At 45.1% G+C, this 17,485-nt stretch overlaps 1 protein-coding gene across 1 annotated transcript in view; it reads left to right on the top strand.

Moving 5' to 3' along the window:
- LOC141257813 (pecanex-like protein 2) overlaps nucleotides 1–17,485 on the top strand; it is a 1,433,759-nt gene that overhangs the window by 1,381,395 nt on the left and 34,879 nt on the right. Inside the window, exon 32 of the mRNA XM_073672817.1 lies at nucleotides 5,092–5,525. Coding sequence (XP_073528918.1) covers nucleotides 5,092–5,525 — 434 coding nt within the window. The remainder of the gene's footprint in view (nucleotides 1–5,091; nucleotides 5,526–17,485) is intronic.

Genomic DNA, 17,485 nt, shown 5'->3' with positions numbered 1-17,485 from the left:
GAGGAAAAAAGTGCGTCTTATAGTCCAGAAAATAACAACCAGTAGGTGGCAATTTTGTATAGTGTGAGAAGTGTCACAATGTAAAGGGGCAGTAACATATAGTGTTGAGATATTTAATAATATAATATGATGTTATATTAATTATTGATGATCACCCTATATCTTCTTGATAATGATTACATATGTACATAGCACACCTAGCTTCTTTTGATAAAGTGACATATAGAGGGGTGAACCTATTTTGTATAGGGTAGACACCAATATAATTAGCGGCACTTTTTGTTTGTATATGAGATTTTGGTATTTATAAGGGGTAATTTAATGAGCATTAGAGAAATGAATAAAAAATATAAACTAAACATTTTTTGTAAAAATAAAAATAAAAATAAATAATAATATTTATAATGCTGTATGTATATGAGAAAATTTACATGTTCATTTATATACCGAGAATTGAGGATGAATTAATTCAGGGGCATATATTATAGGCAGGATAAAGTTTATGGAGGAATTATTAGATCTACCTGAATATAATATTTAATTACAACGATATTATCCGCATGGGAAAATGTTATTTTTATATATATTTTGTTTTATTGATTTTGTTTGAAGTGTTTTATTGTAAATTTTTATTTTTATTTTTTTGTGATGTCATTTCCTTGAGTTTCCCTATATACAGTGGGTACTGAAAGCATTCAGACCCTTTTAAAATTTTCACTCTTTGTTTCATTGCAGCCATTTGGTAAATTCTAAAAAGTTCATTTTTTTCCCATCTTGACTGAAAAAAAACAGAAATGTAGAAATTTTTGCAAATTTATTAAAAAAGAAAACCTGAAATATCACATGGTCATAAGTATTCAGACCCTTTGCTCAGTATTGAGTAGAAGCACCCTTTTGGGCTAGTACAGCCATGAGTCTTCTTGTGAATGATGCAACAAGTTTTTCACACCTGGATTTGGGGATCCTCTTCCATTCTTCCTTGCAGGTCCTCTCCAGTTCCATCAGGTTGGATGGTGAGCGTTGGTGGACAGCCATTTTCAGGTCTCTCCAGAGATGCTCAATTGGGTTTAGGTCAGGGCTCTAGCTGGGCCAGTCAAGAATGGTCACAGAGTTGTTCTGAAGCCACTCCTTTTGTTATTTTAGCTGTGTGCGTAGGATCATTGTCTTGTTGGAAGGTGAACATTTGGCCAAGTATGAGGTCCAGAGCACTTTGGAAGAGGTTTTCATCCCGGATATCTCTGTACTTGGCTGCATTCATGTTTCCTTCAATTGCAACCAGTCGTCCTGTCCCTGCAGCTGAAAAACACCCCCATAGCATGATGCTGCCACCACCATGTTTCACTGTTGGAATTGTATTGGGCAGGTGACGAGCAGTGCCTGGTTTTCTCCACACATACCGCTTAGAATTATCACCAAAAAGTTCTATCTTCGTCTCATCAGACCAGAGAATCTTATTTATCATAGTCTGGGAGTCCTTAATGTGTTTTTGAGCAAACTCTATGTGGGCTTTCATATGTCTTGCACTGAGGAGAGGATTCCATCGGGCCACTCTGCCATAAAGGTCCAACTGATGGAGGGCTGCAGTGATAGTTGACTTTGTGGAACTTTCTCCCATCTCCCTACTGCATCTCTGGAGCTCAGCCACAGTGACCTTGGGGTTCTTCTTTACCTCTCTCACCAAGGCTCTTCTCCCACGATTGCTCAGTTTATCTGGACGGCCAGGTCTAGGAAGACTTCTTCCATTTAAGGATTATGGAGGCCACTGTGCTCTTAGGAACCTTGAGTACTCCAGAAATTCTTTTGTAACCTTGGCCAGATCTGTGCCTTGCCACAATTCTGTCTCTGAGCTACTTGGGCAGTTCCTTTTGAGCTCATGATTCTCATTTGGTCTGACATGCACTGTGAGCTGAGAGGTCTTATATAGACAGGTGTGTGTCTTTCCAAATCAAATCCTATCAGTTTAATTAAACACAGCTGGACTCCAGTGAAGGAGTAGAACCATCTCAAGGAGGATCACAAGGAAATGGACAGCATGTGACTTAAATAGGTGTGCCTGAGCAAAGGGTCTGAATACTTATGACCATGTGATATTTCAGTTTTTCTTTTTTAATAAATTTGCAAAAATTTCTACATTTCTGTTTTTTTCAGTCAAGATGGGGTGCAGAGTATACATTAATGAGAAAAAAATGAACTTTTTAGAATTTACCAAATGGCTGCAATGAAACAGAGTGAAAAATTTAAAGGGGTCTGAATACTTTCCGTACCCATTGTATGCCTGAAAGTTGTCTTGTTATCCACAGTTGGCAAAAGTCCGTGAGGGGCTGAAACGTAGTGATTCAGTCAGACTGCCATATGCCCGAGGATCGCATCGCCATCCTCGTACTTGCCGCCTGCTCTCATGACCTGGGTGTGAGAGCTGCATAGAAATACATGCTGTCACACTCAGGTCAGGAGAACAGATGGGCAGTCTAAGGATTGCTATCCAATTCCCAGATGAGTAATATGACAGTCTGACTGAATGAGTGATGCCGGCGCAGGGGGGTGGGCGGGATTATGGGCAGGGGAAGGGGTGAATATTTATTTGCCATTTACATGCGACTGGCATATTACTCGCCCGAGGATCACATTTCAATCCTCAGGCTGGCCGTTGGCTCTCTTGATCTGAGTGTGACCGCATGTATTTCTATGCTGCTATCATGTTCAGGTCAGGAGAGCAGATGGCCAGTCCGAGGATTGTGATGCGATCCTCGGGCATACGACAGTCTGACTGGATCACTAACACAGGCAGAGGGGTGGGTGGGATTATGGGTGGGAGAAGGGGTAAATATTTATTTGACATTAACATTTGGTTGACTTGCTGGTATGTGACAATAAATTTTCAGGGGCTTACAGCAAGACAACAGGGTAATGTACAAAAATAACAGTTGCTTATCCTGAAATGACTGTCCAAGCCCTATTTCAGGATACTATTAGAAGGGTACAAAAAAATTACCTGAAAGATTCCCATTAACTGCAGAAATGGCTACACTTGCCTGCAGTTTTCTTCAGCAAGCAGCCTCTGTACCAAATTGCTTAGACACATAGGGCCCAATTTATCATGTATGTTTTTTAAGTCCCTTTTCTTTTCTTGACTTGTGGCACTTTCTGACCTTTTTGGTTAAACTCCTCAAAATGGTGCACACAGTTCATGAATTTTGCACAAAGTAAAAAATAGACTTTTTTATGTCTTCAACTATTTTTGCTCTTTTTTAGACCAAAAGATTGCATGTTTTGCAAACTGTCCCAAAAATTGCTCAAAAATTTCAGGTGTACATAAAATAACTGGGATACATTTGAGAGCACAATTTTGAAAAGTGGCAAATGGTGAAGCAGACAAAAACATTTGGAAACCAAAAAACTTTGCACACAATGACAAACAAAAAAACCAAGCAAACACATATAAAATAAACTTCAAAAAATGCACAAAAGGAAAGATGAATTTGGTGCAAACAAAAAGAAAAGGTACCCAAAACTTGACAAAAAACAGTTACAAAAATGAATAGGGTACTTAGCTCCTTTACACTTGAAAGGGTTACCCCATCTAAGACTCACACCTATCTCCCAGGGCCCCAGCACACACTCTTAACAATCCAGAGGTGATTATGAGAGCTTGATAAATTACAGAGCGACACGTTATCGGCACAGATGTAGGACCAACTGTACATTAGTGGCATTAATGTCTAAGATTAGACAACACTTTCAACATATACCTTTTTCTTCAGTAGAGCAAGATCTGTATGTAGCACCATGTGTCTAGGTATAATTGGCTTCTTTAACCTTATTATTATTTATTATTATAGCGCCATGTATTTACATGTGAAAAAGGGGTATACATAGCAAACAATTAGTACAATAATTTGAACAAGAAGGAGTCACTGACTGGTACAGGGGGAGAGAGGACCCTGCCCATGAGGGCTCAAAATCTACAAGGGATGGGTAAGGATACAGTAGGTGAGGGTAGAGCTGGTCGTGCAGTGGTATGGTGGAGTTACTGCAGGCTGTAGGCTTGTCAGAAGAGGTAGGTCTTCAAGTTCCTTTTGAAGGTTTCCACAGTAGGCGAGAGTCTGATGTGTTGGGTTAGAGAGTTCCAGAGTAGGGGAGATGCACAGGAGAACTCTTGTATGCGATTGTGGGAAGAGGAGAGAAGAGGGGAGTAAAGAAGGAGATCTTGTGAGGATCGGAGGTTGCGTGCAGGTAAGTATCGGGAGACTACATCACAGATGTATGGAAGAGACAGGTTGTGGATGGCTTTATATGCCAAAGTTAGGGTCTTGAACTGGAGTGTCTGGGCAAAGGGGAGCCAGTGCAGAGATTGGCAGAGGGGAGAGGCTGGGGAATAGTGGGGTGACAGGTGGATTAGTTGGACAGCAGTGTTTAGGATAGATTGGAGGGGTGCAAGAGTGTTAGAAGGTAGGCCACAGAGCAGGAGGGTGCAGTAGTCAAGGCGGAAGATGATGAGGGCATGCACTAGTGTTTTATGGTTGAGGAATGCGTGGATCCGGAAAATGTTTTTGAGTTGGAATCGGCAGGAAGTGGAAAGGGCTTAGATATGAGGCTTGAAGGAGAAATCAGAATCAAGGGTTACACCAAGGCAGCGAGCTTGTGGGACTGGGGAGAGTGGGCAGCCATTGACTTTGATGGAAAATAGGTCAGTTGGGGGAGTTGAATGAGATGGTGGAAAGATGATGAATTCAGTTTTATCCATGTTAAGTTTTAGAAATCTAACATAGAAGAGAGATGAAATATTGGACAGACAATGTGGGATTCTGGTTAGTAAGGAGGTGATATCAGGTCCAGAGAGGTAGATCAGTGTGTCGTCAGCATAGAGGTGATACAGAAAGCCGTAAGACTATATGAGCTGTCCCAGGCCAAAGGAGTAGATGGAGAAGAGCAGGGAGCCTAGAACTGAGCCTTGGGGAAGACCAACAGATAGGGGGTGAGATGAGAAGGTGGTTTGTGAGTGGGAGACGCTGAATGTCCGGTCTGTTAGGTAACCTTATCTTCCTAAAATATTAATGAAACATTGAATTCTTTATGTTCAATATTTTTCAGAAAAAAGAAAATATAGGAGTCAATCAGCTTATACACATTCCTCATTAAATCAAATACATGCTGTGTCAAGCCCCACTGGACCAAATATGGAAAAATGTCATAATACTTGTACAGACAAATATAAAGACGTCAAGAGATTATCTTCAAGCCATCACTGCTTAAATTCTACTCGCTCCCATTATCCTACTGGTATTTCTCCTACTTCAGCGGCAAACAATATTCATGAGCACACAAGAGGATTTCATCAGTCCAGCCAAACATTATCTACCAATTCTACATTGAGCCTTCTGTTTGGAAAGAAAGGATTTTCAAGTGCATTAGTTTTGTCTGGCCTTTCAGCTGCTGATGGAGATAACACAGCAGACACACTGTCCTCAGGTAGTGTCAATTTAGTGGTATGCTCACGTTCTAAAGTGGCAGATCAATCAACAGAGGTGAGTTAAAGGCATCATAGAGAAACTGAAAATTGATAATTTCTTAACTTTTCAAATCTGTTATATTTGATTACCCTGTTCATATGTTTTATCATTTCTACATAATACAGTAAGTACACCTTTAGGCCAACAGACATCAGAAAACCGAAACTGTTAGGTCTTCCTTGTTTTTTTTATTGTAATCCTATCATCATGTTTGTCTTTGCAATTATTCAAGGTTCTGTTTTCCCATCAGATAACGTTTTACTCAAGTATGTAATTCTATAGAAATTCTAAAAAAAAATATTGTAATTTGGATCTATTTTGGGTCTAAAATTAAAGAAAGTTTCTCTGGATGGCAAAAGTATAGCTAAGTAGAAAGTCACTGTAGCTACAAAGACAGATTTAAATTTCAGATTTCGGCAGCATTCTCACAAGCCATGATGTTAAACACCTACCATTGAAAAGGAAGAAGGCTGCTTAGTCATGAAATTGTACTTAAAGAGGCTTTGTGTTTTCCATCATACTTATTGATCAGACATATGAGATCATGAAGCAAAATCAAAGAAAAAAAATGCAAAAAAAAATTGCAGGATATAAGTTGGTGTGTATGCAACATATAGGAACATGTTCACACTGGCCATTAAACAGACAAAACCTAAGATAGAAACAAAATGAGAAAAATCCCTGCTGCTAGTAACCCTGTCAACGCTGTTCCATTTTAGATATTGCCAGCTGCTAATGGTGCGCTCCTGCTCCCAATCACCAGCCTTTCAGCAACTGTGTACAGTCAGGCAGAAGGCCTCTCTGTCCCTGGGGGCCATAGGCAAATTAAGTCATTTTGATCCAACTTTCTGTGAAATTTTGAGCAAAATATCAACTGAAAATTACAGGATAAAGTCTGGCCCTGTGGTGTAGCTGGGGAATGGGGTGTAAGTAAACAACATACACACTACTTTTAGTCATATATTTGTACTTAGAAAGTGATTTCCAGCTTAAACAGTCTCATGTATAATCTAAGATAGAAACAAAATGAGCAAAAAAAACACTATAAGTAAGTAAAAATTAATAGTATATACTATATAAATAACATAGGGTACTTAGTAAGCACTGTTTTTGATCAAAAAAAGTGTAAAAGCCATCCTACCGTGACAAGGTGTAGAATCTTACCATGTGTCAAAAATGAACTCAATGCGAATAAGATCAGAGCAGGACCGGAGTCAGAGTGTGAACAGCTATGGGAAGCTATATAAATGGAATGCCCAGCTCACAGAAAGGTTAACTCCTATGCACAAAATGATGTACATGTACGTCAGCATTGGTGTCAGCTCCAGAGCCCCCTCCACACACAGTTGATGCCAGTTGTGTGACATAGCCGATATCTGTATCTAACAGCAGCAGCCGGAGTGGAGCTTCAATTGCTACATTTAACAATTTAAATGGCACTGGCAATCTCTGGCATTTAAATGGACCAGTTACTAGTGGGTGCATGAGTGAGTTGAGAGTGTCTGACACGATAGTGGGGCACCATGGCAGCTGGAGTTCTCCTGAAGGCTTCTACCACTGCCATCTTGATTCTCCTCTGAAGCTCATCCATATTCTGAGCGTCATAGTAAACTGATTTTTCACTGTGGTATTGCAGTACATTTAATGTTAATCAGACAAATAAAAAAAAGTTATAAAAATATTTAAAAAAAAAATTCTAATTGAATCACCACCCTTTCCCCCATGAAAGAGATTAAAAGTATCTAAAAAAAGAAAAATACACATATTTAGTATCACCATGTCCTTAAAAGTCTGATGCATCAAAATTTTAAATTAATGAATCTGTATGTTAGATACTGTAAAGAGGAAAAAATTAAATAGCCAGATCTGTTTTTTTGGTCACTGCTAGTGTTGAGCGAGCACTAAAATGGTCGGGTGCTCGAAGCTCGGGCCGAGCTCACTGTGATACTCGGGTGCTCGACCCGAGCAACGAGCCCAATGTTAGTCTATGGGAGACCCGAACATTTTTGCGGCGGCTCCCCCGGCAGTCTGTAGAAAGCCTAAAAAGTGCCCAAAACGATAGTGACAGTGCTCAAATGACATGGGGACAGCATGGGGATCGCCCCTGGAAGCATTTCTGACCCCCAGGTCACTGCTGTCAACAACGTGGTCAGAGGTATTAAGCCACTTTTACAGGCTCACAATAAAACGTTCAAAAACGAAAGTGAAAGTGCTTTCCTGTGAAATATGTTAACCCCTTAACGACCATGGGTCTTTCTGGTTTTGTGTTTTCCTTTTTTGCTCCCCTTCTTCCCAGAGCCAGAACTTTTTTAATTTTCGTTCAATATGGCCATGTGAGGGCTTATTTTTTGCGGGACGAGTTGTACTTTTAAACACCATCACTGGTTTTACCATATCGTGTGCTGAAAAATGGGAAAAAAATTCCAAGTGCAGTGAAACTGCAAAAAAAATGCAATTCCACAGTTGTTTTTTGGGTCCTCTTTTTACCACGTTCACAGATTGCTAAAACTGACCTGCCATCATTATTTTCCAGGTCATTACGAGTTCATAGACACCAAACATGTATAGGTTCTTTTTTATTTAAGTGGTGAAAAAAAAATCCAAAGCTTGCTCAAAAAACAAAAAAAAATGACGCCATTTTCCGAGACCCTTAGCTTCTCCATTTTTCGGGGTCTGGGGCCAGGTGAGGGCTTATTTTTTGCGTGCCGGGCTGACGTTTTTATTGATACCATTTTGGGGTAGATCCGATGTTTTGATCGCCCGTTATTGCATTTTATTGCAAAGTTGTAGCGACCAAAAAAACGTAATTCTGGCGTTTAAAATTTTTTTCTCGTTACGCCGTTTACTGAGTGTATTAATTCTTCTTTTATATTGATAGATCGGGCGATTCTGAACGCGGCGATACCAAATATGTGCATGTGTTTTTTTTATATATATATATATTTTATTTTGAATGGGGCGAAAGGGGGGTGACTTAAACTTTTATATATTTTTTATTTTTTTTATTTTTTTAAAAACTTTTTTTTTTTACACTTTCTGCTTGCTTCTATAGTCTCCAGAGGAGACTAGAAGCAGCAGTTGTCTGATTGCTTCTACTGCATACAAGCGATGAGCAGATCGCTTGTATGCAGGAGAAATGCTCACTTGCTATGAGCGCTGACCACTAGGTGGCGCTCATAGCAATTGAGACATGACAACCACAGGTGTCTGCTGCAGACCCTGAGTTGTCATGCCCTCCCATTGGTGACCCGCGATCACATGACGGGGTCACTGATGGGCGGGGCTTAGGACTCCCGGAAGCGCGAGTTAAATGCCACTGTCAGAGATTTAACATGTTAACAGCCGCGGGTGGATTGCGATTCCAATAATCAGCTGATATGTGCTCGCTTCAGTGCGGGCTCACCGCCGGAGCCCCCGCTGAACCGGCCTTCCCGACCTGGTGCGTACTATTACTGACCAGGTCGGAAAGGGGTTAAGGAATATCCTTTCCAGGGTAAAGACTTGTGTATAAGGTAAAATAAATAACCAAAACCAAAATACTCCTCCACACCTTGGGCTATGTTCACAAGTAGCATTTTTTATGCGTTTTTGCACGTTTGTATTGCTTTCAACCGTGACAAATGCATTCACCGGGAAATGTCATTTTAACATTTTACAACCTTATCTGGCCATGTGCTGTGTGACACATGCATACAGTGCTAAAAAGACATGGGAACAGCATGGGTAAGACCCCTGGAAGCATCTCTGACACCCAGGTCACTGCCTAAAAGTGTGCCCATCAGAAGTGATCCTTGCCGCATCAGAAGATGCAGACTTGCAACTATCCCCGTGCAAGTCCTTGTCCCAGGGCAGTGTTCAATTGTACCTCCCCCATAACTTGCAATACAAGCGCAAGTATGCAGCCTGCCACCCACCCACCCCCAGGCTGCAATACCATACTGCTAGCTTGTTTGCACTTGAAATTGGGCCTTTTAGGCATGTGGAGGTGGAATCTGGCCACCAGGTCATGGCTGCGTCGGTAGCCTGGTATTCATACTCAGTCCCCAGCCGCCCGGCGGCCGGGTGTCCACGCTTGGTCCCCAGCCGCCAGGGGGCGGCCGGGTGTCCATACTCAGTCCCCAGCCGCCCCGCGGCCAGGTGCCCACACACAGTCCCCAGCCACGTGGGGGTGGCCGGGTGTCCATAAACGGTCCCCAGCCGCCCCTATTTGTCCCGGTGCGCCTTATACACAAGCGCGCATACCAAAACATTACCTGTGCCCTCCCCAGTGAATTTAGTGGGAAGGACAGCCTAACCACAAACACGTGGACAAGTGAATGTGGCCAGGAATGGTCCATCTCACTGACGCCTTCAAACTGGGTTAATATTGTGGAAGCCGGGACACAGTTGGACACTGGGATGCAACACGTCCTCCAGACATAGAGGATTGCGGGTCCTGAGTCAATCAGTCTTCAACACAAAGGTCAGAAGGTAGACAGCAGCAGTGGTCGGCCTCCTACACAACGAGTAAATTATTCATGATCATGAGGCCATCCACCTCCTTAGCTTTCTGTTCCTTGGAATGCAAGCGCATGTATGTAGTAGCAACTAAGCCTGAGGTGGTCAGCGTTTTGGCGCATATTTTACCTCCTTCGAGGATTGCTGGATGTTTTCCTGCTACTATCCCAGTTCTATGACTCCTGTTAAAACAAAGCTTCAGGTGATGAATGATGGATGAGGTGGTGGCAAAGGAGAAAGAGCAGGAGGAACAGGGACCATTCACATCAATATCAGGCCAGCCAACCACACATGTCTTGTAGGATATGTTTCTGTACCAAAAGGAGCGGTTCAGCTACACAGTTATAAGGCATACAGTGAATGCAATGCCTACCAAAAATTTCGAGGCACTCCAATGCCCCTTGGAAGTGACATGGAGGTCAGAGGGCCTTAACTAAACCGTTTTTTCCATTTATAGCAACTGGGTCTCCTGTACACTGTTGGCCTAAGCAGGGAATGGAAGGCTTTCCAAAAATTATTAGGCACTGCAATGCCCCTTGAAACAGACGTGGATTACAGCGTATTAAAAACCTTCTACCCATTATTGGGGAGTGGGTCTCCCTTAGTGTTCGCCTATGCATTGAAAAGCAAAAGCTGACAAAAATTAGGAGGAAATGCAATGCCCGTTGCAAGAGTCGTGGAGGTTAGAGGTAATTAAAAACAACATGTCAATGCCCCTTGGAAGAGCTGTGGAGTTCAGAGTGGTTTAACAAGACGGTTTTAATGCCCCTTAGAAGAGACGTGGAGTTCAGAGTGGTTTAACAAGACAGTTTTAATGCACCTTGGAAGAGATGTGGAGGTCACAGTAGCTTAACAAGATGGTTTTAATGCCCCTTGGAAGAGACGTGGAGTTCAGAGTGGTTTAACAAGACAGTTTTAATGCCCCTTGGAAGAGTGGTGGAGGTTACAGTGGAATAAAAAGACAATATCAATGCCCCGTGGAAGAGACGTGGAGGTCACAGTAGCTTAACAAGACGGTTTTAATGCCCCTTGGAAGAGTGGTGGAGGTCGCAGTGGAATAAAAAGACAATATCAATGCCCCTTGGAAGAGTGGTGGAGGCTACAGTGGAATAAAAAGACAATATCAACGCCCTGTGGAAGAGACGTGGAGGTCACAGTAGCTTAACAAGATGCTTTTAATGCCCCTTGGAAGAGTGGTGGAGGTCGCAGTGGAATAAAAAGACAATATTAACGACCCTTGGAAGAGACGTGGTCGTCACAGTAGCTTAACAAGACGATTTTAATGCCCCTTACAAGAGCCATGCAGTACAGCATATTAAAAACATTATTTCCATTATTGGGGAGTGGGTCTCCCATAGTCTTTGCCTATGCCTTCCAAGCAAAAGCTGCCAAAAATTAGGAAGGGGGAACTTGCAATGTCCCTTACAAGAGCCATGCAGTACAGCATATTAAAAACATTATTCCCATTATTGGGGAGTGGGTCTCCCATAGTCTTTGCCTATGCCTTCCAAGCAAAAGCTGCCAAAAATTAGGACAGAGGAACTTGCAATGCTGGCAACATGGACCACGGTCACCCTGGTGGTATAGTGATCGTGGAGGCTGAGGATAAGGAGAAGAGCAAAAAACAGCCGAAATGAGGAAGCGTATACCCATGTGTGGGTGTGAAGCGATGCATGGGAATACACCTCCCGAAATAACACAGTGGATTTGACTTTATGTTACTCTGCTGTCATTTGGTGGTGATGAGAAGTCTGGCCCAATCCAGCCCTTGTTCATTTTGATAAGGGTCAGCTTGTCAGCATTGTCAGTTGACAGGCGAGTGCGCTTATCAGTTATAATTCCCCCAGCGGCACTAAAAACACGCTCCGATAACACGCTAGCGGCAGGGCAGGCCAGGACCTCCAAGGCATACAGAGTGAGTTCATTCCAAGTGTCCAGCTTGGATACCCAATAATTAAAAGGCACAGAGGAATCACGGAGGGCGCTGGTACTCCCTCACCATCTTTTGAAAATTTCCACTCCTTGTGAGAGTACCCTGCGCCTCAGGGCCTGTAAGCTGGGCAGGTCTCAGAAAACTGTCCTAGAACATTGACAGTGTTCCCCTGCCTCTGCTGGATTGGAGTTGCGTCTCTCTCACCTGTATGCCTTAGTTGGGCAGCGAACTGTGACCTCTGCCGCTACCGTGTTCAGATGGGAATTTTTTTAATAGTTCTGCAGCAAGGGCCTTCTGGTACTGCCCCATTTTTGTAGACCTCTCCAACTCAGGAATAAGAGAGTGAAAGTTCTCCTTGTAGAGGGGGTCTAAAAGTGTCATCAACCAGTAATGACTGTCACCCAACATTTTGACAATACGAGGGTCACGGTTAAGGCAGCGTAACATAAAGTCAGCCATGGGTGCCAGACTGGTAACGGGCAAGACTTCCGTGTCCTCACCAAGATGACGACTGATAGTGTTGAGCGATCACTAAAATGCTCGGGTGCTCGAAGCTCGGGCCGAGCTTACCGTGATACTCGGGTGCTCGACCCGAGCAACGAGCCCAATGTTAGTCTATGAGAGACCCGAGCATTTTTGCGCCAGCACCCCCGGCAGTCAGTAGAAAGCCTAAAAAGTGCCCAAAACGATAGTGACAGTGCTCAAAAGACATGTGGGCAGCATGGGGATCGCCCCTGGAAGCATTTCTGACCCCCAGGTCACTGCTGTCAACAACGTGGTCAGAGGTATTAAGCCACTTTTGGGGGCTCACAATAAAACGTTCAAAAACGAAACTGAAACGGTTTTCCTGTGAAATATGTTAAGGAATTTCCTTTCCAGGGTAAAAACTTGTGTATAAGGTAAAATAAATAACCAAAAACAAAAATACTCCGCCACACCTTGGGCTATGTTCACAAGTAGCATTTTTCATGCGTTTTTGCACTTTTGTATTGCTTTCAACCGTGACAAATGCGTTCACCGGGAAATGTCATTTTAACATTTTACAACCTTATCTGGCCATGTGCTGTGTGACACATGCATACAGTGCTGAAAAGACAAGGGATCAGCATGGGGAAGACCCCTGGAAGCATCTCTGACCCCCAGGTCACTGTCTAAAAGTGTGCCCATCAGAAGGGATCCTTGCCGCATCAGAAGATGCAGACTTGCAACTATCCCCGTGCAAGTCCTTGTCCCAGGGCAGTGTTCAATTGTACCTCCCCCATTCCTTGCAATGCAAGCGAAAATATGCAGCCACCCACCCGCAGGCTGCAATACCATACTGCTAGCTTTCACTTGAAATGGGGCCTTTTAGTTTGGAGGAGGCCGAAGCTGGCCACTACCTCATGGCCGCTTCGGCAGCGAGGTATCCATACTCGGTCCCCAGCCGCCAGGTGGCGGCCAGGTGTCCATACTCGGTCCCCAGCCGCCCTGATTTCTCCTGTCACCTTCCCCCACACTTTTCTTAGCCTGGCCTGCTTTAGGGCAGCATTGGACGAGCCCACCAGAGAACCAGACTCCTCCGGTGGGCCCTGGCTTCTCCATCAGGGGAGTTGAGAGTGCCTAGGTGAGGAGCATGATGATGATGATAGAAGTTAGCATCTGCTTTGTTTTCTTGGAATGCAAGCGCATGTATGTAGTAGCGGCTAGGCCTGAGGTGGTCCGCGTTTTGGCGCATATCCTACCTCCTCCGAGGATTCCTGGATGTTTTCCTGCTACTATCCCAGTTCTATGACTCCCGTTAAAACAAAGCTTCAGGTGATAAATGATGGATGAGGTGGTGGCAAAGGAGAAAGAGCAGGAGGAACAGGGACCATTCACATCAATATCAGGCCAGTCAACCAGATATGTCTTGTAGGATATGTTTCTGTAACAAAAGGAGCGGTTCGGCTACACAGTTATAGGGCATACAGTGAGTGCAATGCCTACCAAAAATTTCGAGCCACTCCAATGCCCCTTGGAAATGACATGGAGGTCAGAGGGCGTTAACTAAACCTTTTTTTCGATTTATAGCAACTGGGTCTCCCGTGCACTGTTGGCCTAAGCAGTGAATGGAAGGCTTTCCAAAAATTATGAGGAACTGCAATGCCCCTTACAAGAGCCATGTGTGGCACCCCAGGGGTCTGGTCACCACAGTAATAGAGATATTACGTCGGAGAGCAAGTGGGAGGTTTCCTGGTCAGGATCCCTTAAACATGCAACATCCTCCTGCCCCAGTCCTGGGAGGGGAGAATTCTGCCCTTATAAACTGGATCTGGGGCGGGGTTGAGTGAGTCAGAGAACAGTCAGAGTCAGAGTCAGAGTGAGAGCAAGGGAAAGTAACAGCAAGGAGCTCTGTAGGAGCTAGGAGCTAAAGACCAGGGGCTGGAAGCTGAGCAGAGCTCGCCCTGGCAGAAGACAATAGAAACCGGACACAGGAGTCCGAAGCTGTGAGGACTTATATATCCAGCAGCAGAAACCAGCCGGCAGGGGATTTCAGGTCCTCTGGCCATAGAAGCCCGGAGGCTCAGTCACAAGCAAGGGACCAGCACCGCCGTCGTGGAGCAGAGGCTAACAGAAGGCCCCAAGTCACCAGCCATACGGGTGAGCACTACACGGTACACTCAGGGACGTGGGCTACTTCTACCCGCTTACAGCAAGGTAGCCAGGAAGAGTGCAGACAGACGGGGAGGCCTACAACTCCACCTGGCCAGGGGAACTCCTGCTTGCTCACAGACTGACCAGGCCTCTTATGCTAGCCAGTACTCCCGGGAGGGTCTACCTTATAATCATCAGTAAAGACCCTGAACTGCACTGCAAAGACTCTGAGTCGTTCCTGCTGCGCTCGTGCACCATCACCCCCATCATCCACACTCACTGCCCTGAGGCTATACTCCTCCCGAGGGGAGTTATCCCATTCTATGCTGCGCACACAACACCAGCCTCAGCGGTCTGCCTCGCAGCGGTGGTACTCCCTGACCGCAATCCACGGGTGGCGCAGTCGGACAAATAACCTCAAAACCTAAGAAAGACTGCCACTGGTTTGACCAGCCTGAGCCACGGGACCGAGTCACCGCCACGGAGACTACAGACCCCAGAGACCTGGCACCGGGTATCCCACACACGTGTACACACGGCCCAGGGGGCGCGTCACATGCAGTACAGCATATTACAAACATAAGTCCCATTATTGGGGAGTGGGTCTCCCATAGTATTTGCTTATGCTTTCCCAGCAAAAGCTGCCAAAAATTAGGACGGAGCAACTTGCAATGCCCCTTACAAGAGCCATGCAGTACAGCATATTACAAACATAAGTCCCATTATTGGGGAGTGGGTGTCCCATAGTATTTGCTTATGCCTTGCAAGCAAAAGCTGCCAAAATTTAGGACGGAGCAACTTGCAATGCCCCTTACAAGAGCCATGCAGTACAGCATATTACAAACATAAGTCCCATTATTGGGGAGTGGGTGTCCCATGGTATTTGCTTATGCTTTCCCAGCAAAAGCTGCCAAAAATTAGGACGGAGCAACTTGCAATGCCCCTTACAAGAGCCATGCAGTGCAGCATATTACAAACATAAGTCCCATTATTGGGAAGTGGGTGTCCCATGGTATTTGCTTATGCTTTCCCAGCAAAAGCTGCCAAAAATTAGGACGGAGGAACTTGCAATGCTGGCACCCTGGTGGTATAGTGGTGGTGGAGGCTGAGGATAAGGAGAAGAAGATTAAACAGCCGAAACGAGGAAGCGTATACCCATGTGTGGGTGTGAAGCGGTGCATGTGAATACACTTCCCGAAATAACACAGTGGATTTGACTTTATGTTACTCTGCTGTCATTTGGTGGTGATGAGAAGTCTGGCCCAATCCAGCCCTTGTTCATTTTGATAAGGGTCAGCTTGTCAGCATTGTCAGTTGACAAGCGAGTGCGCTTATCAGTTATAATTCCCCCAGCGGCACTAAAAACACGCTCAGATAACACGCTAGCGGCAGGGCAGGCCAGGACCTCCAAGGTGTACAGAGCGAGTTCATTCCAAGTGTCCAGCTTGGATACCCAATAATTAAGAGGCACAGAGGAATCACGGAGGACGCTGGTACGATCGGCAAGGTACTCCCTCACCATCTTTTGAAACTTCCCACTCCTTGTGAGAGTACCCCGCGCCTCAGGGCCTGTAAGCTGGGCGGGTGTCAGAAAACTGTCCCAGAACGTTGACAGTGTTCCCCTGCCTCTGCTGGATTGGAGTTGCATCTCTCTCGCCTGTACGCCTTGGTTGGGCAACGAACTGTGACCTCTGCCGCTAGCTTGTTCAGATGGGAATTTTTTTAAGATTTCTGCAGCAAGGGCCTTCTGGTATTGCCCCATTTTTGTAGACCTCTCCACCTCAGGAATAAGAGAGTGAAAGTTCTCCTTGTAGCGGGGGTCTACAAGTGTCACCAACCAGTAATGACTGTCACCCAACATTTTGACAACGCGAGGGTCACGGTTAAGGCAGCGTAACATAAAGTCAGCCATGTGTGCCAGACTGGTAACGGGCAAGATTTCCGTGTCCTCACCAAGATGACGACTGACCATGCTCTCCTCCTCCTCCTCCTCTTCCTCCTCCCCCCTGTCCTCAGGCCACCCACGCTGAACCGACGGTATGACACTTGTACAGGTACTACCGTCTACAACGCATGATAGCAGCTCCTGTTCTTCCTCCTCCTCCTCCTCCTCCTCCTCTCCCTCATTGTCCCCCAATGCACGTTGGGATGAGATGAGGCTGGGCTGTGTGTAATCGCCCGCTACGGCTTCTTGATCCATCTCATCATACTCTGGCTGCAATGCCTCCTCTTTAATTCTCTGCAGAGAGCGTTGCAAAAGACAGACAACTGGGATGCTGACACTAATGATGGCGTCATCGCCACTCACCATCTTGGTGGCCTCCTCAAAGTTTGTCAGGATGGTACATATGTCAGGCATCCAGGTCCACTCCTGAGGTCTTATGTGTGGAGTCTGACCTGAATATCGACGGCCTTGTTGCAGCTGGTACTCCACAACTGCTCTCTTCTGCTCACAAATCCTTTGCAACATGTGGAGGGTAGAGTTCCAACGTGTGGGGACATCACACACCAGTCGGTGTGCCGGAAGCTGCAAACGCTGCTGCAACACAGCAAGGGTGGCGGAAGCTGTAGCCGACTTGCGAAAATGAGCTGACAGGCGGCGTACTTTCACGAGCAGATCTGGCAACTCGGGGTACGATTTAAGAAATCGCTGAACCACGAGGTTAAGCACATGAGCCAGGCATGGTACGTGTGTGATCTCACCTCGCCTCAGAGCCGCCACCAGGTTAGGGCCATTGTCACACACGACCATGCCGGGATGTAGGTTCAGCGGTCTCAGCCACAGATCTGCCTGCTCTTTCACAGCTGTCCACAGCTCACAAGCAGTGTGAGGTTTATCACCTAAGCTTATGAGTTTCAGCACAGCCTGTTGCCGCTTGGCGGAGGCAGTACTGCAATGCTTCCAGCTTGTAACTGATGTGGTGATATCTGA

This window comes from Phyllobates terribilis, unplaced genomic scaffold, assembly GCF_046119375.1.
Source record: "Phyllobates terribilis strain yellow unplaced genomic scaffold, ASM4611937v1 Scaffold_3__8_contigs__length_932513732, whole genome shotgun sequence".
Lineage (NCBI taxonomy): Eukaryota > Metazoa > Chordata > Amphibia > Anura > Dendrobatidae > Phyllobates > Phyllobates terribilis.
The sequence above is the reverse complement of the archived record's forward strand: the minus strand, read 5'-3'. Positions and strand labels throughout refer to the sequence as shown.